The sequence below is a fragment of the Leucoraja erinacea genome, chromosome 8 (assembly GCF_028641065.1).
Source record: "Leucoraja erinacea ecotype New England chromosome 8, Leri_hhj_1, whole genome shotgun sequence".
Taxonomy (NCBI): domain Eukaryota; kingdom Metazoa; phylum Chordata; class Chondrichthyes; order Rajiformes; family Rajidae; genus Leucoraja; species Leucoraja erinaceus.
This window is the reverse complement of record NC_073384.1, coordinates 56,773,457-56,799,043: the sequence shown is the minus strand read 5'-3', so window position 1 is coordinate 56,799,043 and position 25,587 is coordinate 56,773,457. Positions and strand designations below refer to the sequence as shown.

Below are 25,587 nucleotides of genomic sequence, written 5' to 3'. Positions count from 1 at the left end.
TTTAGCTTTAATTTTAGTTTTTTTTTAGTTTAGTTTGGTTTATTGTCACATGTACCGAGGTATAGAGAAAAGCTTTTTTGTTGCGTGCTCTCCAAGTTGCCTGATATCAGCTGGGAAGAAACTGTCCCTGAATCTGGAGGTATGTATTTTCATACTTCTGTTGTGCTCCAGTTATGGTACATCACCCACCAGGCATAATAATGCTTGTGTATCTACTTTATACAATCTCTTTATCCTCCTGGCACCTACATCAGGTCCCCTCTAACATATTAACATCATGAGTTTCTGCAATGTTGATGAATCCATGTCTTGTATCTTTCATGAGATGCAATCAGCAAAGTAAAATGATGTAGACGAGATATATGCTTCCATTCTGATTAAGAACATGTTTCAGGATGTCTTTCAGATTCAAACTGGATGATATTGAGCTTTATCTGGTGTAGTTTGTGCATTATATTACTGATGTTCCATTGTAACTTCCTCTGCCGACCTGCCAACACAAAATGCTTCCTCAACCAGCAAACTTGAACTTTACCTTTCCATTTCTCTGAATTTATAATCCACATCATGGCAAGCAAAGATCCTGGAGATCAAGGAAATCTGCATTCTCCACATCTATCAATCAGAAAATAATTGTTTTACGCCATTTTGATTTCTGTGTCCCACCCAATGATTGACTCGTGTCTTAAGCATACCTCTAATAAGACATCGGAGCAGAATTAGGCCATTCAACCCATCGAGTTCACTCCACCATTTGATCATTGATTATCTATGTTTCCCTCTCAACCCCATTCTCCTGCCTTCTCCCCATACTCTTTGACACCCTTACTAACCAAGAACATTTCAATCTCCGCTTTAAACCTACTCCATGTCAAGAGTGTTTTGATTGTCATATGTCCCGAAAGAGAACATTGAAATTCCTCCACTGCTGTGGTCAATGAATTCCACAGATTCACCACCCTCTGCCTAAAGAGATTCCTCCTCATCTCTATTCTAAAGGTACATATTTTTATTCTGAGGCTGTCCCCTCTGGTTCTAGACTCTCCTATTACTGGAAACATCCTTTCCATGTCCACTCTTTCTAGGCCTTTCATTATTCGGTAGGTTTCAATTAGATCCCTCCCCCCCCCCCCCCCCCCCCCCCCTCCTTCTAAGCCCCAGTGAGTACAGGCCCAGAGCCATCAAACGCTCCTCATATGTTAACCTAATCATCACCTGGTTCATTATTGTAAACCTTTTCTGGACCCTCTCCAATCCCAGCTCTTCCTTAGGTATGGGGCCCAAAACTGTTCCAAATACTCCAAATGTGGCCTCACCTTATAAAGCCACGAGGGTGTAATCTAGGCATGTTATTTTTTGCTAATAATTTTTTGTGTGGAGCATCACTAACTGCCTTCTGTGTAAAGTGACTATGACTTCAGCCCCTCCCCCCAAAAAATCAACTGTATTAATCATGAACAATATTGAATGCAACATCTCCAAGTTTGCGGATGACACGAAGCTGGGGGGAAGTGTTAGCTGTGAGGAGGATGCTCGGAGGCTGCAAGGTGACTTGGATAGGCTGGGTGAGTGGGCAAATGCATGGCAGATGCAGTATAATGTGGATGAATGTGAGGTTATCCACTTTGGTGGCAAAAACAGGAAAGTAGACTATTATCTGAATGGTGGCCGATTAGGAAAAGGGGAGATGCCACAAGACCTGGGTGTGATGGTACACCAGCAATTAAAAGTAGGCATGCAGGTGCAGCAGGCAGTGAAGAAAGCGAATGGTATGTTAGCATTCATAGCAAAAGGATTTGAGTATAGGAGCAGGGAGGTTCTACTGCAATTGTACATGGTCTTGGTGAGACCACACCTGGAGTATTGCATACAGTTTTGGTCTCCTAATCTGAGGAAAGACATTCTTGCCATAGAGGGAGTTCAGAGAAGGTTCACCAGACTGATTCCTGGGATGTCAGGACTTTCATATGAAGAAAGACTGGATAGACTCGGCTTGTACACGCTAGAATTTAGAAGATTGAGGGGGGACCTTATAGAAACTTACAAAATTCTTAAGGGGTTGGACAGGCTAGATGCAGGAAGATTGTTCCCGATGTTGGGGAAGTCCAGAACAAGGGTTCATAGTTTAAGGATAAGGGGGAAATCTTTTAGGACCGAGATGAGGAAAACATTTTTCACACAGAGAGTGGTGAATCTCGGGAATTCTCTGCCACAGAAGGTAGTCGAGGCCAGTTCATTGGCTATATTTAAAAGGGAGTTAGATGTGGCCCTTGTGGCTAAAGGGATCAGGGGGTACGGAGAGAAGGCAGGTACAGGATACTGAGTTGATCAGCCATGATCATATTGAATGGCGGTGCAGGCTCGAAGGGCCGAATGGCCTACTCCTGCACCTATTTTCTATGTTTCTAAATTCAGTCTGAAGAAGGGTCTCGACCCGAAATGTCACCCGTTCCTTCTCTCCAGAGATGCTGCCTGACCCGCTGAGTTATTCCTGCATTTTGTGTCCACCTTAAATTCACACCTTCTTTGATCATCAGTACTTTCCAGCTGTCAATCAACCTGTCCCTGATCCATTTCTCTAGTTGCCCTACAAATGATATCAAGCCAACTGCTTAAAATGTTACCTAGTTTTTCAACACATGTCTGAATTTAGAGAGCTTTACCAAATTATGATTAACTGATTTAGAAACATAGAAAATAGGTGCAGGAGTGGCCCATTCGGCCCTTTGAGCCAGCACCACCATTCAATATGATCATGGCTGATCATCCAAAATCAGTACCCCGTTCCTGCTTTCTCCCCATACCCCTTGATTCCGTTAGCCCTGAGAGCTATATCTAACTCTCTCTTGAAAACGTTTCCACACCAATTTATAATATTCTAGGTGGTCGGTTTCCTTAGAAACCAGTATGAGTAAAACTTTGCAGATGGTTAATGATTATTGGCTTATTGAGATTCATACTTTATAAACATGTTTATGTCACTTTGTCAGGGCAGAATGGAGTTCTTTTAATGTGATGCTTACAGAATGGAGAAATACCATGCATTTTATTTACCAATGTCTCTTAAATCTAATATAACTCGTTGATTTAGTAGCTGTTTAATCTGTGGTTGGGGTCTGACTCCATTTGAAGAAAACCTAAGGGCATAATCTGCCTTTCCTGTGGTTTAAAAATAAATAATAATGTGCAAGGAGAGGAGATAAAATATAACACAAGATGCAATTGTAATTTATTACACAGCAACATTTTTTTATTTTATTTTCTTTCCGTCAGAGTTATAAATGAAGCTTGTCCATAAGCCCCGCTGTTCCTTTAACCTGTCTGATGAGTGATTGACTTAAAAGCTTATGAATCAAATTTTGTTTTAAAAGTGCTAGAAAGAGATCAATACATAAGCTATCTTATCATTTTTAAGTGTGTTTATCCAGCTTTGTGCTCGAAGACTGGTGGCTGCTTCAAGGCCAAATAACATTTGAACCTTGGTTGCAACACGTCAGCTCATTTTGAAACCATCTTTATCTAACTGAGAAACCTGAAATCTGTTTGACAAAATGACACGAGAGCCAGCTTATCTTGGAACAGAGTTGTATCTCACATAGGTCATTGATTCTGTGAAATTAATGTTTACAAGTTGGACTGTTTTCGTAGACAATTTTTGCTCTGAGATCGTACAAATTGGTCGTAGGAAACGTGGCTAAAGGGGGGTATATTTCTTTCCATAATTTTATCCTTTCGCCATTTTTATCTTGAAATGAAATGAAATGAATAAAAATCAAACTTTTTTGCTGGTAAGGATTGGCAAATAGTCTCCAAAACCTTTCGGCTAAAGGTGTTTGTTTATGTCAGTTATCTTCAATAATATGTAATGTACTCACAATGTTCCTTTACCCGGCTCATTTTGACTTACTTTGACATCTGCAGCGATCTGTTAACCGGCAATCTGAATTTTAACATCAAAATAAGGCTTATAATCAAAAAACAAACTGCTGGGTCAGGCAGCATCTTTGGAGGGAAATGGACAAATGATGTTTCGGGTTGGGATCTTTCCTCAAGGTTGATAATCAACAGTTCAATCATTTAGGAAAATCAAAGTAATTATAATGTCTACTACTTAACGTATGTTCTAATCCTTCATTTATTTATTACATACATAACTCTCTTTAGTTAAGAATTGAAAATATGTTTCATCACTTACATTACACAAACAAACCAACAAATAGCTCCTAATCTTGCTTCCTATTATATGTTCTGAAATAGTGCTTACATTATTGTTGAACTAAACCAGCTAAACTGTAATATTGCTGCTCCCACTATATCGGACTGTTATTATAATGGACTAGAATGTCCAACCTGTGTTCTCCTCATAGGATCTCCAGCCTCCCGTCTCAGCTACCCCTTGGTTTCTGACCTCCATCTTAGCGAGCGCCAGGCTCTCTTGCCGCCTCCTTCTCAGCCATTCATGGAGCTTGTCATTTTCTGCACAATCCCAAACTCCACACTCAGTTGTTTCTGTAACAGGCCCTGCAAGTCAAACTAACCAAAGCCCTCGAATTTAACAATTTAAGGCAGACGTAGACAAATTCTTGATTAGAATTGGTGTGAAGGGTTATGGGGAGAAGGCAGGAAAATGGGATTAGAAACATAGAAACATAGAAAATAGGTGCAGGAGTAGGCCATTCAGCCCTTCGAGCCTGCACCGCCATGCAATATGATCATGACTGATCATCCAATTCAGTATCCTGTACCTGCCTTCTCTCCATACCCCCTGATCCCTTTGGCCACAAGGGCCACATCTAACTCCCTCTTAAATATAGCCAATGAACTGGCCTCAACTACCTTCTGCGGCAGAGAATTCCAGAGATTCACCACTCTCTGTGTGAAAAAAGTTTTCCTCATCTCGGTCCTAAAAGATTTCCCCCTTATCCTTAAACTATGAGACCTTGTTCTGGACTTCCCCAACATCGGGAACAATCTTCCTGCATCTAGCCTGTCCAACCCCTTCAGAATTTTGTAAGTTTCTACAAGATCCCCCCTCAATCTTCTAAATTCTTGCGAGTACAAACCGAGTCTATCCAGTCTTTCTTCATATGAAAGTCCTGACATCCCAGGAATCAGTCTGGTGAACCTTCTCTGTACTCCCTCTATGGCAAGAATGTCTTTCCTCAGATTAGGAGACTAAAACTGTACGCTATGCTCCAGGTGTGGTCTCACCAAGACCCTGTACAACTGCAGTAGAACCTCCCTGCTCCTATACTCAAATCCTTTTGCTATGAATGCTAACATACCATTCGCCTTCTTCACTGAAGACTCCATTAGGAGACAGAGATCAGACATGATTGAATCGTGGAGCAAACTCGATGGGCCAAATGGCCTAAATCTGCTCCTATAACTTGTGCACTTGTGAAATGAAGTGAAATCATCCTAAATACTGTTGAGGCGGGGGGAGGAGAGTACAAATGTGTTGATGGGGTAAATACATTATCTCTAAGTGCGATTCAATAGTATGATTAATTTTTTTCAGAATTATAATAAGAGTGTATATCGTTAAATCATTGTCTCCTTTGGAAACTGATTTGCCGACTGACCTTTGCAAATTGCCCCTTTTCACAAAATAAACCATGCTGTCCTGCATTTTGTTTGGCATATCTACATCTCGGAACCAATTCCTTGCAGTTCATCCTGCATATTAGCCAGGGTTTTAGTTATTGTAAATGAAACAGGAAATGATGGAAGCACTTGGCATGCCAGACAGCATCTGTGGAAAGAGAAGCAATGTTACCGTTACAGTGCAATGGTCTTTCATCAGACCCAGAAACTTTCTCTTTTCACAGTTGCTGTTTGAGCTGCTAAGCATCTCCAGTATTTTTCCATTTTACTGCACATTTACTGCACATTTATTTAATCTGCAATATTTTGCCTTTGAGCTACCGACTGCTTTTTACAGTAAGTACATTACAATCTTTGTTGCTCAACACTACACTCATAGGTGGGCCTTGCTGCCAATTTTTTTAATGTTGCAGCCGTTTTTGTGGAGTACCAAACATAATAAATGAAATGTCTCCTTATAGAGATCTTTTAACAATTGGCACCTTCAGTGAGGAGTTCAATGAATTGACTTCTTAAAGACATTTTGTAGAAATTTTAGAACAGGGAAAATATAAAAAATAGACAAATTCAAAAGAACGGGTGAGAAAATATAATTTAAAATTCAAGCAATTCAAAAATGTAGCGATAAATCATTACTCAGACAATATGGAGTTTTGTTTAATCCAACCTTTGAGTTCCTATCTCAGTCACATAAGTCTGCCTAAAGTGCTGACATGTAGGAACAAAAAATCATTGCAGAGTTGTCACCGGGTTACCCTTCAACAGACCCTGAATATGAATAACGATAAATGCCTAGAAGGCTGATATCCTGCTCTTCAGCTAACCTCTTGAATTTGTAGGTTAACCTCCACCCCAACCATATTTTTATTCCTTTTCGTGAAATACAGAAGGTCCTCAAACAAGAGCTGCCGCTATCTGGCTAACTCGGTAACTAAATTTCCATCAGTATTAATGAAAATTTGAGACATCACATTGTATTTGATGCACATTTGTTCATTATTGCCTAATTTTTGGTATGTGTTTGGATCCAATTCTTTGTGGGCTTTACCTAGAATGAATCATTACTTTCTGCCCAAACTCCAGTGATGGTTTCATCTGGAAGTTGGAGTAAAGTTATTTTTATTACCTGCAAAGATTGTAGGCCTGGGTTTGTCAATGGTGAAGCCAACATTGTCATTGATTCATTTACTATGGGGCTATTATTACAATTGGAGTTTGAGTCTCAAATGTTGTCACATATCATGTTAGATTCACTAGGCAGTGGATTGTTTAATAAATATCGTGTTGGGACATGGATTTGTGCAACAAAGATTTGATAAGTTTTATTTTGATATACCGCAATTGGATTGTCTTTGAAGATACATAATCATGTATAAAGGGAAAAAAAGCCCCAGTTTAGTATAATGTCAATATAATCCTGTCATTTTCTTTGGAAATGCAACCTTTAGGATAAATAAAGCTTGATAATGGTAGTTTTAATCCGTTTTTCTATTTATCTTTGTTATACTCTGGGTGGTTTACAATTGCGTAAAATAGAGCTGTGCTTAATACCTCAGGACTTCTAACTACATTGAACTCATTTATCATATTCACTGCAAAAAACATAAATTACTGAATTTAATTCAGTGCTTTAAATAAATTGAGGAGGAATAGAATTCCATGCGACCCTACAACCACTTTGGAATAGATAGTGAATATATGACAAGCCTTTCTTATTTAACAACAGGGAATTATTTGAGGCTATTTGTTAAAAAAAATTATTTCCAATGATTTTAATGCTTACCCTGTTAAACTGTGACTTCTCCAGAATAATGTGTTTCATTTTAAAATTCATTTTCCAATCTATTGCTTTGGAGCAGAAGGCGGCCCTTTGGATCAGCATCTCTTCGCTAAGCAGAAGTGTTGCCTCTCCCCCACCCCCAGCTGCTCTCCATCCTACTCCAATTTTTTAAGTGTGTAGGATTATGAAAAGACTCTGCCGAAATCTACCTATAAATCACTGGAAATTTACTTGACAGAATATAAATGAAGGTAGAAGTGTTGTCAGCCTAGCTGTAAAGTTTATTGAGGTTGATATTGTGTTCGTGCAATGACCTGGGGAAATGCTGATTAAATATTTTTGAGTAATGCACTGGACCCTAGCGCTTTGTACAAATGGTCGCCTTGCATTTTTGTTCGGCATTCATATAACTCTGCTCATAAAAAGAGCTACAAAATGTAAATATGGCAGCATTAAAGCTTACAGCAGCAGGAGAAGCAAGACCCATGTCCTGGTGGTTTGCAAGCTATTAATGCTGTATGTTTTAATTTACTAGGAGTTGTAATTGTGTGTTCACATGCTGAATGCTTTTGTTATCCAATATGAAAATCATTTTCTGTTCTTCCTGTATTTATTAACCAACAAAGATTTAATACTTGTAGCAAATTGATAATACCCCCGTGCCTCTTGCACCCTCTTCTTTTAAACCTTACAGTACAGGACGTGCATAACCTTTCAGAATATGTCTGGTGCTAAGAGGAATTGGGTAATAGTGAGAGGAGTCTTAGATAGTTTGTTCGTACTTTTGACTATTTTAAATTATATTCCAATAGATGACCACAGATATTATCAAAGCGGTGAAAAATCACATCATGCACCCATTGTTCTAAAGATACACCAACTTGCATCCAAATTAGTAGAGTGAACCTTTGTCTCTTTACAGATCTTAATTGGGTTTTTTTCTGCCCAAGATGTAAGTAAGGAATTCCACTTATCTGTTAGTCCTTTCATGTAGCAATGTGGTTGCTTGGTTTTCTCAGCTGCTTTCTTGAACAACTGGCCAAACAACACCATTTCCATTCAAAGGAACTAATCAGAGAACATATAAGGAAGAAATGCATATCATATAGCAGCTTATTTTCAGTGATTTGGTTCTGTTATCTTCAATGGAAACACACATTGGAAGTGCCTTGTAACATACATAAGCTGCTGTATCATATATTCATTTTGTTTGATTGAGGATGAATTTATACCCCTATCTTTTCTAATAGGATTGCCCCTCCATCAAGAGATATCTTAAGAATTGGTGTGCATACATCTTCTCATTGGATCAATTGTACTTGCAACCCAAACGTGCCTTGGTTTATTTGTTTCATTTCCGATTGCTTTTTCAAAAATTTTCAACAAAATTGATTTTAAATTTATGACCATTTTCTTCACATTCATTTAATCTTTTCTCAATGAATGCTGTGCTGTGAACCTCTCTGCCTGCAGAACTATTTAGCAAGTAATTGCACTAATCATTTCATGTTGAAAGCTGTGCAAGGTGAATACAATGTCCTCAGGTTTATATGTGGAATTAACTCCACAGAACAAGTCCCCAGCTTATGTCACTGCTATCAGGAGATGCAACTCTCCTTGATCAATATTTGCTCAACAAACAGCAGGGATCGGAGAGTTTGTTCAGAGAAATCATGTGCATGCAAGGGTGAATGAATGTTCGGTGAAGTACTTTGACTATTTGCCTCCTGCTGTTTTTTTGCCTCCTCTTGAGTTGTTCTTTGTTCTTAACCAGGGGGACATGCACCTGCACAAATCCCCAAACAAAATAACAATTGGAATGTCTACAGAAAAAGATTCTAATACAAATAAGTGTCATTCTGCTTCCTTTATTAGAATCAGCAATTCCTAGAAATAATGTGCACCATTTCCTCAGCATCAGGTGGCAACAGTCAATCAAGCCATCGTGAGTTTGTCAGAACAAAAGAGCGCGTACTTTGCACAATGTAAACGCGGTGACTTTGTGCCAAAGAACCACCCCATCTCTAACTTGCTTTCCCTTCAGGAGTCATTTGTTTGATCTTCTAACTGTCCCTAGACTCGGCAGCACATAATAAAAACCTGACATAGCAGCCTGCCTGCCTTCTGTGTCCTGCGGATACTCATCATAAGTGTCAGGACATACCAAGGTTAGCGGTCACTGAAACAATGCACGTTTGCCTGCCTTTGCAAAACACTCACAACTGAACCAACGTTGCTTGTAGCAGGGGGAGAATTTTGTGAAGGTGAAAGAAATAGGAGCTCGGCCTCGGTTATTTTGGAAAAAAGCTCATTTCCGAAACCAAAGCAAAATAATTCCACCCCAAAGCACTACTTTAGATCTTGTAGTTCCTCAAACAGTTTGTTTTGTTGTTCAATTGTTTTAATGGTTGGAAAATACTGCTGTGGTACTGGCTCAGTTTTTGACTGTAAAAGGGAATCATCCACTTACTATTATAAGAAGATAACCACGGGGAGGGCAAGGAGAAAAGGGTTATTGGTATTTTGGATTCTCTTGACTCTTCGCCTTGGAGAGAGGGTTATTCTTGTCACTGCCTTTTGTCTACATCTGCTGACTGCTTGCCTGCAGCCAGCAGCATGCTTTAACTGTTCGGTCACCTCCTAACATCACATGCATCAGCTGTTGTGCTTTTGTTAGAGGTTTTGTACGTCTAATCCAGTGTGACCATATTGCTGCACAGTAAATCAAATGTAGATTGTTCCTGGAATGACTTCCTCATAAATATTTTAGACAACCTTTACTGCCTTTATTCTTAAAAATTGAAAACCAGATTAAACTTAAATGCTTGTCTGCTGAGTGTATAGATGATCTCCAGATAGTTCCTGCTGTTTATTGTAATTTAGAGAGAATGAGGACGTGGCATTAACCCTCTGATGACCGAGAGACCTTTTTTTTTTGGACCTCAGCATTTTCTCATTTAACCTTGACGTCCTGAAAAGGAAGAATTGAAGTAAAATTTGACAAACCTCTCACACTATAGTTGGAATTTATACGAGAGTTAATTTAGCATAGTCATTAAATAGCTTTTTACAAAATTTCTAAATGCCACACATTTACTGTGAATAGTCAGGAGTATCATTTAAATAGCCTATACAGTGGTGGAACACAACAAGATTTGAATTTTAATTTGTAATATTATTGAACTAAAATTGAAACCTGCGCTCCTCAACTGATGACAAATGAATATTTATGATTACTTAGCCAAAGATATGCAGCCTGATTCTTCCAAGTTAAGCTTATTGTGGAAGGTCAAAGAAAAACCGGTGAGTTGATTATATTTCCTCTACGTGCAACAGACCCAAAGTCCTGGACGATTGAAAGCACAGTTAGAAAGGTGATGCAAGTAAGTGTAGCTTACAGGAAAATTACAGAGAACTACAAAGGAGGCGCATAATAGCAGAAGTGAAGAATAGTAAAGCAATGAGGCAGGAAATCACCCTCCCTAGCATAAATGAAACCCACATATATGTTAGTGCTGTGCATTGTGCTCTGCTTCTCAAAATGTAGATCCATTGAAGTCAATGGAACCAATTTTCACACGTGGAGCACAAAAGTCAGCTGCTGCTATATTTCACCTTTAACAAATGTGAGTGGGGGGAAATCTCTACCTCTTTGCGGCCAATTGAAGCCAATTCTGCTCCCAGCTCAAACAAGTAAGGATTTAAAAGGATGCATTACATGATCTTGGTGACACGATTGTTTGGGATAGTTGAAAGGAAGAAACGTAAAATGTACACCTTTGGTTCTAAAATGCTATGTTGTAAAGGGTACACTTTCAACCAAAAGAGAATCTCTCAAATGAATATGTTGGCTTTATGGTAAGACGGAAGATTCATTAGGTGGATTTTAACACTTTTATTGATAAGAAGTTTGCAATAACGTATCAATAACTTGTATTACAAATTGTTTATAAATGGTTGGGTACAATTTTAGATGTGAGGATGATTACTTTAGTTGCTGGGATTTTGATGATATCTTAGCATTTGCCTACTATACCGTCAGCTCAGATGAAAATCCCATTAGCTGTGAATAATTGTATAATGCCAATGTTGTCACGTGGTATGGTTTTCTCACACAGAGAAATTGAATGTAACTGCCATCAATAGCCTTTCACATCTCTAATTTGAAAACATATACATAATTAGGTTTAAATTTAATTTGCGTGCATTTTGACTTTGATCTGGCTATTTTAAGGTGGTTTTCAATAACGTTCAGTTGCATTAAAGTGACAAGAAAATGTCTTAACTATAACAGTCCCACCAACCTCACCTTATAATTGTTGAATAACATTATTGAATTCTCCTCATCGTGAGAAACGTCTGTCATTTCTCTCCCTTGTGACTACACTGGAACCCTCTCATTAGTTGTTCTACTTGTCAAACTTATTTTAAATTGTACAGGCAGTCCCTGGGTTATGTAAATGGTTATGTACTTCTCCCTGAGATAGAGATGTCCATTTTTTTTATTGGCTGTCACTATATCGCATCACTCTACGTACACTTACTACAATTCTTTTTTTTCAGCAACTATTCACCCTAATGCAGCCCAATATTATACAAATGGAACATGTACTGTATCCAGTCATAAATTAATACCACAGAACATTATTATTATTTATAATTATAGTAGTAATGTCTTCAACTAAGGAAAGATGCACCTGGATTTTTTTTTTTTTTTTTTGCTCTGGTATTGTGGATTTTTTTATTTATTACCGGTATATATTATCTATTTACAATGTTTACAGGCCTTTTATGCTGCTGGAAATAGGGAATCCATGTTCCACGTCTGGCAGTTAAACACTGTTGACTTGAAAAATGCTTTAAAAATATATGGGAACATTTATGTAAAGTCAATATTCTGTAAGTCAGGTTATTCGTAACCCATAGAGCCCTTGTGAAATGCTGCTTTAGGTTTTCATTCTCCTGTGGCGTTCTGCAGAAGATTTCATCGATGTAAATGCTATCATTTTCCTAAAGAAAAATATGTGAAACAAGAATTTGAACAAGAGCTCTGTACAAGAGTTGTAATCCTTGATGAGTAACCTTTTTTCCAAGAATGGCTGGCATCTGCGTATGCAAATAGCTGTCAAGATATAGTTAACAGTCAAATTCAGGGAAATCTTGCAGTTATAAGAAGTCCCTTATTTTATCAGGCAACAACCCAGCATTTTATGGTTGGAAGGAAGCAGACCTTTGGAATTGTGGAATTAATGGCATATTTTTCTGCACATGTGCTCACTGCCCACAGGTTTTGCACCCATTAAAATTGCTAGCGGACACTGCACGTTGGTAGGCATGCGAATGGAGCATCCCAGCTTCAGTGCCACCTATATGTTACAAAGTACATGATCATCATTTAACACTGTTCCTTAGCACATGAAGATTCAGAAAATGGAGATTTGCATGTATGCTCTGCATTATTGCACACAGGCAGCATATTGTCAAACAAGTTTATAATGGCTTTGTCATCTAAACAAGCCTAAAACTTTTCAGAATCTTGGATATTGTTTATTATTGAAGGTATATTGTTTATTATTGAAGGTAATTTCAGTTCATAAGGACATGATGTGCAGGAAGTTGTTTTTGTTTGTTACAGTATATTATCTGTGTATTAATAATACACAAATAAAAAGGATAATAAACAGAAAAACTTAAAGGAAATGGTTACAGAGAGTGAATACATTAGTTTTAATCTGACAAATTCTCTGGAATATGGAGAGGTTCCAGAAGATTGGCATTCCACAGAAATAATTCCACTCTTCATGAAGGAAGGGAGGCAGGAAACTGGTGGTCATGTAGCCAATCATCAGTTATTGGGAATGCACAGGTGTCCATCATTAAGGAGATAATAGTGGAACATTTAACTAATCAAGCTGAGTCCGCATCCAAATATTACAAAATAGAGTTGGGTATGACAAATGGGCTGGAGTTCTTTGAGAGTGTAACACAAATCTAGTTATTATTAACCATAGTACTAGAGGGTGGAATAAACATCTAGGACACTACATTAGTAATTCCCCATTCTCTACATATGATGCTTAAAGGGCAATCATTAGATGTAGTATATTGGGATTTCCAGATGCGTTAGATACTGTGCCATAGCAGGGCATTCTGGGAGATAAGAATAAAATTGAGGATAAAATAGATAGGAGAGGGGTTAACTAACAGAAGCATTGGGATAAATGGGCTATTGCAATCAGATGGGGCTGCGACTATTATACTCTTTGTTAGTGATTACGTTGAGGGAATCATGCATGCTGTAGCCAAATTTGATGACATAAAAATAGGTGAGTTGGCAAGTTGAGAAGAATGCAGAGAGTCTGCAAACAGATTTGGATAGGTTAAATGTATGTGCAAGAGATTGGCAGATGGAGTCTAATGTAGGAAAATTTGAGGTAACCAAATTTTCGCACTGGAAGGAAGAATTAAAAAGCAAATTATTATTTAAATAGAGTGATGGCAAAAAACTAAATATAACACAAAAGGGCATCTAAGGACATGAAATATAAAAGTTTAGCATGCAGATACTACAGCAGGTAATTAGGAAGACGAATGGGCTTATTCCACAAGGGTTGGAAGTTTAAACAAAGAAACATTTAGATGGAAATTTACAGGATGCAGGGCAGAAGCAAGATTGATGGAATTATAGGAGTGATGGCAGAAGAAATACATGAAAGGTGCAATGTGGTCAAGCACTAACAAAGGAAGTACAGGGAGATCATGATGGTAGGACAATAAACAATAGACAACAGTTGCAGGGGTAGGCCATTCAGCCCTTCGAGCCAGCACCGCCATTCACTATGATCATGGCTGATCATCCACAATCAGTACCCCTCCGTTCCTTCCTTCTCGCTATATCCCCTGACTCTGCTATTTTTAAGAGCTCTATCTAACTCTCTCCTGAAAACATCCATAGAATTGACCTCCAATGCCTTACGAGGCAGAGAATTCCACAGATTCACAACCCTCGGCGTGAAAAAGTTTTTCGTCATATCTGTTTTAAATGGCTTTCCCCTTATTCTTACACTGTGACCCCTGGTTCTGGACTCCCCTAACATCAGGAACATGTTTCCTGCCTCTAGCATGTCCAAACTCTTAATAATCTTATATGTTTCAATAAGATCCCCCTCTCATCCTAAACTCCATAGTATACAAGCCCAGCCGCTCCATTCTATCAACATATGACAGTCCTGTCATCCCAGGAATTAATCTTGTAAACCTACGCTACACTCCCTCAATAGCAAGAATGTCCTTCCTCAAATTAGGGGACCAAATCTGCACACAATACTCCAGATGTGGTCTCACTAGGGCCCTAGACAACTGCAGAAGGACCTCATTGCTCCTATACTCCTCTTGTTATGAAGACCAACATGCCATTAGCTTTCTTCACTGCCTGCTGTACCTGCATGCTTACTTTCAGTGACTGATGAAAAAAGACTCCCAGATCTCATTGCACTTCCCCTTTTCTCAACTTCACACCATTCAGATAATAATCTGCCGTCCTGTTTTTGCCACCAAAGTGGATAACTTCACGGTATCCACATTAAACTGCATCTGCCATTCATCTCCCCACTCACCCAACCTGTCCAAGTCGCCCTGCATCCTCATGGCATCCTCACAGTTCACACTGCCACCCAGCTTTGTGTCATCTGCAAATCTGCTAATGTTACTTTTAACCCCATCAACTAAATCATTAATGTATATTGTAAATAGCTGCGGTCCCAGCACCGAACCTTGTGGTACCCCACTAGTCACTGCCTGCCATTCTGAAAGGGACCCGTTTATCCCTACTCATTGTTTCCTGACTGCCAACCAATTTTCTATCCATGTCAGCACTCTACCCCCAATACCATGTGCCCACTAATCTCATATGTGGGACCTTATCAAATGCTTTCTGGAAGTCCAAGTACACTATATCCACTGTCTCTCCCGTGTCCATTTTCCTAGTTACATCCTCAAAAAAATTCCAGAAGATTAGTCAAGCATGATTTCCCTTTTGTAAATCCATGCTGACTCGGACCGATCCTGTTACTGCTATCCAAATGTGCTGCTATTTCATCTTTTATAATTGACTCCAACATCTTCCCCACCAACGATGTCAGGTTAACTGGTCTGTCATTCCCTGTTTTCTCTCTCCCGCCTTTCTTAAAAAGTGGAATAACATTAGCTACCCTCCAATCCACAGGAACTGATCCTGAATCTATGGAATATTGGAAAATGATCACCATTGTGTCCACGATTTCTAGAGCCAATTGCTTAAGAATCCTGGGATGCAGACCATCAGGCCCTGGGGATTCAGTCCCATCAGTCTACCCAACACCATTTCCTGCCTAATGTGAATTTCCTTCAGTTCCTCCGTCACCCTTGATCCTCTGGCCACTAGTACATCAGAGAGATTGTTTGTGTCTTCCTTATTGAAGACGGATTCAAAGTACCTGTTCAACTTGTCTGCCATTTCTTTGTTCACCATAATAAATTGACCTGTTTCAGTCTTCAAAGGTCCAACTTTAGTCTTAACTAATTTTTTCCTCTTCACATACCTAAAGAAGCTTTTACTATCCTCCTTTATATTCTTGGCTAGCTTACCTTTGTACCTCATCTTTACTCCCCGTATTGCCTTTTCAATTATCTTCTGTTGCTCTTTAAAGGTTTCCCAATCCTCTGGCTTCCCGCTCATCTTTGCTCTGTTATACTTTTTTACTGTCCCTTACGTCCCTTGTCAGCCACGGTCGCCCCTTACTCCCCTTGGGATCTTTCTTCCTCTTTGGAAAGAACTGATCCTGCACCTTCTGTATTATTCCCAGAAATTCCTGCTATTGTTGCTCCACTGTCATCCCTGCTAGGGTATCTTTCCAGTCAACTTTGGCCAGTTCCTTCCTCATGGCTCCATAGTCCCCTTTGTTCAATTGTAATACTGACACTTCCTATTTTCCCTTTCCCCTACTCAAATTGTAGATTAAAACCTATCATATTATGGTCACTGCCTCTGAATGGTTCCCTCACCTCGAGTTCCCTTATCAAATCCAGTTCATTACACAACACTAAATCCAAAATTGCCTTCTCCCTGATAGGCTCCAGTACAAGCTGCTCTAAGAATCCATCACGGAGGCACTCCACAAACTCCCTTTCTTGGGGTCTAGTACCAACCTGATTTTCCCAGTCTACCTGCATGTTGAAATCTCCCGTAAGAACTGTTGCATTACCTTTACTACATGCCAAAATAATTGATAGTCAGTTTTCGTAAGGAAGTGACGCAAGAAGAATGCAGCTGGAGTGAAAGGATTTAGTTACAATTCCAACGAGTCTTGTCCCAAAATACAGTTTTGATCAAATGTTTTGGTCCATTTATGTTGCACCTTCATAAAACAAGTGTTCACATTGTTAAAGCAAACAAACTGACTGGAAGTGATGATCCGAATGTATAGGCAGAAAATGCTGAATGTACGTTTAACCAAGAAGTTCATTAAGTCTAACTCATTATTCAAGGGCATTGCTATCCCTGGAAAATGTTCTGATTTTAATATACTGCAAGGGCACCGAATGAAATCATTAATATTTGTCTCAAAATTTAACCATGCTGTCAAGCTTATCAGGTGAAATAATATCTCAAGGCACATTGATGAACACATTACAGTCTGTAAACCACCAAACCTAATAAAAAATCCTCTTCAAAATAAGCATTGCCTGAAGTTTGCATTTCCACTAAGAAAAGAAACAAGATGAGTTTAATTCATACTGTACTTATAAATATTATAGTTAAGATTCTGAAAATATATCCAACCGAGCACAATATTTCAACAAAGTTTTATGTAATTTTTCAGCACTGAATTTCATTTTTATAATGGGTGCTTGTTTTAAAACAATTAACTGTGTGCTGTGTTACTGTTGCAAATTGCAACAATTGAGCTTTGCATCAAATTAAAATTATAGAAAATGTTGAAAGCTTGCAAATTTCACGTGTTTTAAGTGTGGAGGGAGATAGGTCTGGTTGCTGAAATGAAAGAGGATAAAAGCATAAAGATCATCTTTCTACAAATAGCCTTCCTGGAATAAACTGCAAACTGCAAACTTTTCCATATTTTGGGGCTGGGTGTGCAGAACTGCTGCAAGCTTTGGTGAGGTTGACGAAAGCTCAGCCGCCTGCCCTCCCCTTTGTTTTTTTTAAAATAAATCAGAGACTTTAGATTGAAATTGAAAACTCGACTAATGTCATTGTCTCCTTCTGTATCAGCAGGTTCCGGAGAGGTTCTTGGAAGTGGCTCAGATCACATTACGAGAGTTTTTCAATGCCATTGTTGCAGGCAAAGACGTTGATCCTTCCTGGAAGAAGGCCATCTACAAGGTCATTTGCAAGCTGGACAGTGAAGTCCCGGAGGTTTTCAAATCTCCAAATTGCCTGCAAGAGCTACTACACGAGTAAAGATGCCCAGAACCATCAGACGTAATATATGTTTTCCGTTCTGATGCTCAATCTTTGTATTGTTGCTTTTACTTAGCTCTGATTTGTTAAGTTCCATAATGTTTTACCCTTTTACATTTGACCTTATAAGGAGGTTATTCACCACAGCCTTGAACCTACTAATGCTGATACATGAACCTTTCTGTTTTGAAGGTTATGTTTGGATTGATTAACTGAAGGAAAAATGAAGTGTGTGAGTGTGTACTTTTAGTTTTAATATTTCACGATATCACACCTAAAGTGGACTGCTATGTCAGGCAAAGGGTTTATTCATGATTAGTTGTGGCAAATGGCAAATAACTATGACATCACTGGGACAATAAAGCAACTGCCATGGGATACATACAACACGGCACACTAGGAGGTTTGGCCCGGCTACATCGCTACCAGAGATCTCTAAGCCTGCTATTGTTTTGATTTCAGGCATGATACCAATTGATCTTTTGCCCCCCAGAATAGAATGCATCATACAGCTCAGCCATACCTGTGGTGTCACCTATTATTCTAAATACCCACCACCTGCAAGTGGCATGTGTTTCATTCTTCAGTCTCTGTAGCTGATACGGGCCACGTTGTCTTGATCCCCACCTTACAAACAGCTATTGCTTTTTCCACCAAACACAATTTTTCGAATAGAATTCTACAGTTTCACCAACATGACCACTTCACGTGGGAATAGCCTCTCCACCGTAGAACAATTCTGCTTTAACACACGGACTGAAGATGGCTTTCCAATGATTCCAGGTGATTCAGGAAAAATTCAGAACTGGCCCAATCACCAGGCAGTGGTCTTATTCTCCAGGGAGAGAGTAATCCTTACAAAAAGTAAAATTTCCTGTTAATTTGTTAGAATTCAGCAAAAATTAACAGATCGCTTAAATGTATTTATTTAAAATGAGGCTATTCAGCCAGCTGGATGTTCATTAGTTATTTTATACGCCAATTATACTTTTAATTCCTGGAAGAACGTATTTTATTCAGTTCAAGTACCCTGTAAACTGACAGATTTTCAAGCCGAGAAATGTGCTGTGAACTTTATTTGAGATTTTTCCTGGCTCTGCTAAAGTTGTATTGTTTTTTGCTGACCTAAGAAAATGAACTTGAAAATTAAATGATTGAGAGTGTGTGAGTTTACCACATTTCAATCCATGAAGGGACAGCAGATTAACTTTAATTAAGTTGGGGGAATCCATTTGGGTACTAAAGAAAAACTCAAATGCAAAAAAGAAATGTGCTTCAAAGTGAAAATCATTGTAAGACTGCTGAGTGCATTGAGCACATAATTGTAACTAGAATGCAGGTTTTTTGTGAAAATGGTTACTTGTAGATAGGGTGCAAAAGTTCTATTGACACTGAAAGTCATATGTTCATAAACATGCCATACTGTTAGAATATGTTTGAAACTAAATGCCCACCACAGGGAATTTGAAACTGTCCAGATCTAATCTGATTTCACCTGCAACTATGTGAAACAGTTTGCACGCTGTTTTACAAAATTTGTGCGAGTGCATCAAAAATATTTAGTTTCATTTGAAACCACTTCATAAGCAGCAGGTTTTTTTTCTTCCACATCCCATTCCCCTTTTTTTCTTAGCAGTTTGGTTTTAGTGTTGGCACTGACTACTGAAAGCATCCCGGGTTATTAGATGAAGGGAACATACTGAACCATGTACAATTTTTAAAGTTTATATATAATATAATATAATATAATATAATATATATATTTACACAGTCGTACTGAGATTACCTTCATTCGCCTGATTTAATTGTTATTGGAGTGTAACATTTAGTAGTAGTGTATTTATTTTATTTACCAACATAATTACTACTGAGAACAAACCTCCGTGTTATAACTGATGTAGAGTTTCATCTGGGTCAGTTTATTTGGGACAAAATTGGCTTTAAAACAATTCAATTTGATGACCGTACACATTTTGAGTCAATCAGATCCACTAGCCAGTACACACTTAATATATTTTAAAATGACTGACCTGAGGTATAATGAAGTGTTAGAACTGGGTTTGAATATAGCCACTCTGCCTTTAATAGCAGTTTCTGATAACATGATGAAGCATGTAAGTGTGCACTTTCTGAATACACAATTTATGATATACTACTCTAAAGGAATTGGCACAATTATTGCACCTTTTTGAAACGTATCTCAACAGTGACTTTTCAACTTGCTAGCTCACCACAATCCAGTCTTTTATCAAGAAGGGTGACAATGCGGATTTTTTTGTTGTATACAAAACCACAGACTGAAAATGGATCAATTTCTGTTTCTGTTTCTGCCCTATTTAAAGCTAAATTGTGTCAAGCCTATTGGTTTATGGTGTGTTACACATTTCATATTGCCTAATTGGTTTGTAATTTAAGACCATGTATAAAATCAAATCTACCAGTTAGATTTTAAATGGGTTGGGTGATTAGAAATTTCTGGTGTGCAAGCCAGAAATTCCAGATTGTCGGCAGTGATTCACTGAATTTCCAGGTTGCTGAAAGGCTAATACTGCATTATAATTGTGACCAGCAAGTATGACTGGAAAAGTTTCTATTAGATTCACAGCCCACTCCCTTAGATAATATCAAACTGAAGTGTAGCTAGTCAGGGTAACTGGTCAAAGCTGTTAAATGCTGTTGCTCACCATCAGATTCTTGTCAGCAAAATGACTTGGATGAACTCACAAATGTTTTTGAATTTGTTCACCATATTTAAGGTTGAAGTGAAATGGCTTAAGGATAATGCAAATCTAAATTTAGAACTCTCCTATTATTTTCTCTCCATTTTATATTAAACACACTGGGGAGTAATTTATCTTCAGTTGCAAACGCTGAACTTACAATATAAAGGTATTTGATTGTTGAACTCCACCTCTGAAATTTACATTAATTGAATTCAATGGAGCTAAAGTAGAGTATAATGTGTAGCAAGTACTATACCAACGATCCAGAACAGGCAAAGGTGAATTTCTTCCCTGACATGTATTCATTTTGCTGCTCAACAGTATTGATTCTATTTTCAATTTAGGATTATGTGAGTTAAATGGTGTCTGCAAAACAATTTTTTTTTTTTTCAAAGATCTTGCACTGAGTATTCCAGAATTTGTCAGTGTTTGGATGTCCAGGACCAATTGTCAGCATGTTCTGAATAAATTAAGACTGAGGTGGATACCAAAGCAGGCCTGGCTATAGAATTATCTGTGTTGGATTTCAGCATTGCAAACCTAAACGCTCTGCAGATTGTGTCAATACATCAACACATTTTACAGCATGTGAAAAGTTTGGAAACAATGATATTCCATTTTCAAACTTTAAAAGAAAATAATTCTAATAATTCATTTCTAATATATCTATTAGACAGAGATGAACATTGTTGAGAAAGCAGTTTCCGTGAAAACTATTATTTTAACTTCTGATAGATGTAACAAAAATCTCAAATTTAGTTACAAGCAAATATGGAATAATAGATTAAACATCCATAGTTAGCGCTATGGCTTTCATTAGAATTATTTATTTTTGATTTGTTGTCAGGAATGCTGATCGTTGAGTTTTAATTCGTCTCAATTAAAAACAAAATTCTCACTTTGCAGCGACAGAAGAACAATGAATCATTGACTATGAATGTTTAAAAATAACTGCATTTGTTTTGTATGACATTTTCCATGATTGAATTCACCCTAAGAAAATATTTCTCAAGATCAGAGCACTTAAAATCTATATTGTACAAAATGTTAAATTTACAGTTTAAATTATGATGAGTTTGAATTTTAACAATGTAAACGAATCCTATGTCACAGTTTAACTAATTTTAATTACACCTGATGTAATGAAATGCTGGGAAGCAATTAATGTCAACATATAGCCTTAAAAACCTGCTGACATTGAATTAGCAGCATGTTGCCTGAAATGCCCAATCACATGTAGAACGAACGCACTTGCAGTGTCTGTACATTTAAGGCAATGCGGACAATAAAATGAAGTGCCATTGTATTCACTATGCATCTAAACCAGGTTTGTCTTAACTTTGGTATGCCCCCAGAATGCTGAATCCTTCATTTGATTTTGTGTTGTGCTATGCACTCACTACTTAGCCCTGCCTGGCAGAATTATGTACCAGTCACTCAGTCTCAATTAGTACTGACATGTTGTTACTATGAAATTTGAAAACAAACTTGTCTAATGAAATTAGTTATGAGTATTGGTGAACCTATTATGGGTCTGACCTTGCAGAATACAAGCTAACAATTCTATGCTGACATTATAAGGTGGTCTCAATTGGAGTGTAACGATTATCACAAACTGAGTTAAGGGCACCTACTTTCCTGTTTTGTTGTTTAAAGGGTGAATGTAAGATCTATCAAATAAATAAATGTGTACAAAATTGCAAAGAATACAGTGTGCCCTGAAATTTTGCAAAAGATCAAAAAGGATGGGTTCCAAATCATCTCAGTACTCTTCTGTAATAGCGGCACGATTAGTTGAGCGGGATAGCTTTGTAATATGATTTTAATAAAAATGCATTCAACAGCTTAATTGTAATTCCATTTAAACTAATTTCACTTTGTCCAGTATATAAGAATGGTCTGGAAATTTCATTTGAACTGGAATGCTTTTAAGAGAGCCATAATGCCTTTGTGCCTCCAGCTGCATTTTTTTCTTATAAACCTGAGATCATCTTGATTGCTTCACAAGGTTTGCTGTAATTATACCGGCATACACTTTACGTATTCATGATGCTACAAGAGGCAGGAGGTCAGATGTTTCAGACTGGAAATTTGTATAGTTTAATACGAGCTCACGATGGATGCTAAATCTGTAAATTAAAGCCCATTTCTGTATTCTAATCGCTAATAGAAATTTAATATTGCATATACACTTGAGGTGATATCCTGTGCCTAGACCTTAAATGCACCAGCTTGAAGGATACAAACACCTTCAATTTCCCAATTTCCCACATATACAATTGTTCTTGTGCCTTCTGTGGCTGAACATTTCCTAATTTGGGATTCTTGAGGATTTCCTTTTTATTCATAACCAACTGCAATAAATGCCAGATTTACTGAGTGATAGCTATGCATATATTGTATCTTTATAAAAATAAAACAGCTGGAAAAAATTTTTTGAAGAGAATTTTTAGAACAGTTTGATAATGCAAATTATTTTTTCCTCTTCAATTGTTTGCTCAGCATTCGAGTATGGGAAATCTTGTAGAAGCCAATTTTTTGTAACTGTGGTGCAAATTTTGTGTTTTCATAGATTATAAAGTAGTATAGAAGCAATATTTCATATGATGTGATATGTGTGAAGTGAAAGCTGACTTTTCCCTTTAGATGGACAACTTTTCTATTTTAGACATGCTGAAAATATGTTTTGTGAAGAGAATGTTTTGCTGTGGCCTCTGCGACAATTATATTTATGACTATTGCAGGATATGCCGCAGAGAATGCTCACAGTACTGAGAAAATTACATGGCAGACATTGAGTTCTAGTATTTAAATAGTATGAAGTATTTACGCGCATATTTTGTTGCAGTTTGGTTGTGCCTCAGAGTATCAAAGCTGGTAATCTGCTTTAAGTTTCTGATTTCATGTTTTTGATTTTTTTTAAACGCATTGTAAAATAATTGCATTAAAAATATGTGGGTAAATATTCCACAAAAGTTTAAAAAGGGAGCCCTCGAGAAATGCTAACCTTAAATTACCATTTATGTTAATTTAATTTGGTTTACGAACTTTTACTTTCTTTTCATTTAATTGAATCACCGTTCACATCCAATTTGTTGCTGTATTTATTGCTGTCACAGGAAATATAATGCATGTTGTGATACTGATCATTAAGTATGTATTGAATTTCCTATGAAAAACAAACTGCCAATTTTCCAACATGTAAGTTCGGTCGGTACCCTTTGGAATTCTAATTAGATTTACTAAAATTCTTTGAAGTTCACTTTATTGTTTACTGTATTCAGAATCCACAAATTCTGCGTTCATTATGACTTCTGTATCTTGTAAAATATTTACAGAATGTATATTGCATCTACCCAGTAAATAAATGAGAGTAAATGGATGAATCCTGAGACCTTCCTTGTGGTGATGTCAGTGGCATAGAAATCAGCAGCTACATCAAAAGCACATGCACTTGTAAACTCTGTAATTTACCCAAGTCCTGACCACACAATTTTATTTAAGTGGTAGTTTAATGTTGACCAATTTTTTGAGAACTCCCTTCAAATTGAATGACAAGGGAGAAGGCTATTTTGGAAATGGTTACTACATATTACACTTCTATTGCAGAATGTGAAGTTGAATGAAATGCGCTCATCTTGTCATAGAGAACTGTGGGATATGAACTGCCTGCGATGAAAACGCTTGTATGTATATGGTTGCAGAAAAGTGACGAAAACACTGCCTTTATATTATTTAGCAATATGTTGTACATAGCGTTATGCTCATTTTTGTATTAAATACCTGTTAATTTGAAAATAGTGCAGTAATTAAAACTGACATAGTCAGTGATTTGATTTTCTTTTCTAGCTAGAGACCATTTTGATTGTGGAATTTTGTTGTTGTTAATTGTTCTGAAGACTGCATAATTTATTGGTTTAATTTATCCTAATTTATTTGAAGGTGTAAAATTTTGTATTGCCAGGGATGTACTGTAATAATTGATCATGTAATGAAATGATGATCCCTGTCCATGTCATGGGGTGCAGTAGCCAACTGACTTAAGCAATGGTTATTAAATTCTGCTTGGCAGCTACTAAATTTTGAAGATAAAACCTTTTGCTGACTAACTGATTTCATTTTGTGTGTTTTAAGCTTTTTTGTATGGTATCCAGACTTTTACCTTTGCTTTGTACCACCTACAAACTACAGTAGTTCAATTGCCTTGTGTGCCTTCCATTCTTCTCTGAACTGAATGTATGTGCAGTATATATGCAAGCTTGTGCAGAATAAATATAATTCCAAATACATTGTTTGCACTTAATTTGTGTTTACTCTTCACATTTTTATTTGCTGCGGCCAAATGATTTCACTCGCACCTTGAGGGCAAACAAAATGAGTTCATACAGAAATAAAGAGCATTTTCATTTCCTTACATATTACCTGATATTTTATCTGTGCTTTCATTTTTTTCCCTGTGTACAGTTGGATGATAATGTGTATTAGATTATTAGGGAGTAAATGTAGTGGGTAAATTATTGAGATGGATTCAGTGCAGCTTGGAAGAAGCATTCCAGCCATATTGTTTAAAAATCATTCTATTTACCCTTCAAGCACCAGATATTAATGCCCAGTGTATGCATGTATTTAATAAAACTAGCAGGTTTTCAGAAGAAAATGGTAATTGTATCCTACTGTATGTTTCTGCCTCAAGTAGTTGCATTTAAACTGGTGTGTCCATGTAAAGCAACACGTTAATTGTATATAAGCTCATCTTGAGATCAATGGAGGTTATTGATGTTACAAGGCTTTTTTTAGAGGATGCTTCGTTAATATGCACATCCTGAGGTCACTGTAAATAGTCATTTTTATTTTTATATATATATATATATTTTTTTAAATGCTTCCTTGCTGGGTCCTTTGAATCTCCAGTTGTAATCCGTTGCTCTTTGCCTCATGTCATTGGAGCCAATCAGGTTCAAATGTCATTTACCCTTTGAAGTATAACATTTCAAATATGACTTTTTTTTTAATATGAC

At 37.5% G+C, this 25,587-nt stretch overlaps 1 protein-coding gene across 1 annotated transcript in view; it reads left to right on the top strand.

Moving 5' to 3' along the window:
- Positions 1-24,854, top strand: part of prox1a (prospero homeobox 1a) — a 98,803-nt gene extending 73,949 nt beyond the window's left edge. Inside the window, exons 5-6 of the mRNA XM_055639754.1 lie at positions 17,661-17,867; positions 24,179-24,854. Coding sequence (XP_055495729.1) covers positions 17,661-17,846 — 186 coding nt within the window. The 3' untranslated portion in view covers positions 17,847-17,867; positions 24,179-24,854. The remainder of the gene's footprint in view (positions 1-17,660; positions 17,868-24,178) is intronic.
- The last annotated feature ends 733 nt before the right edge of the window (positions 24,855-25,587 follow it).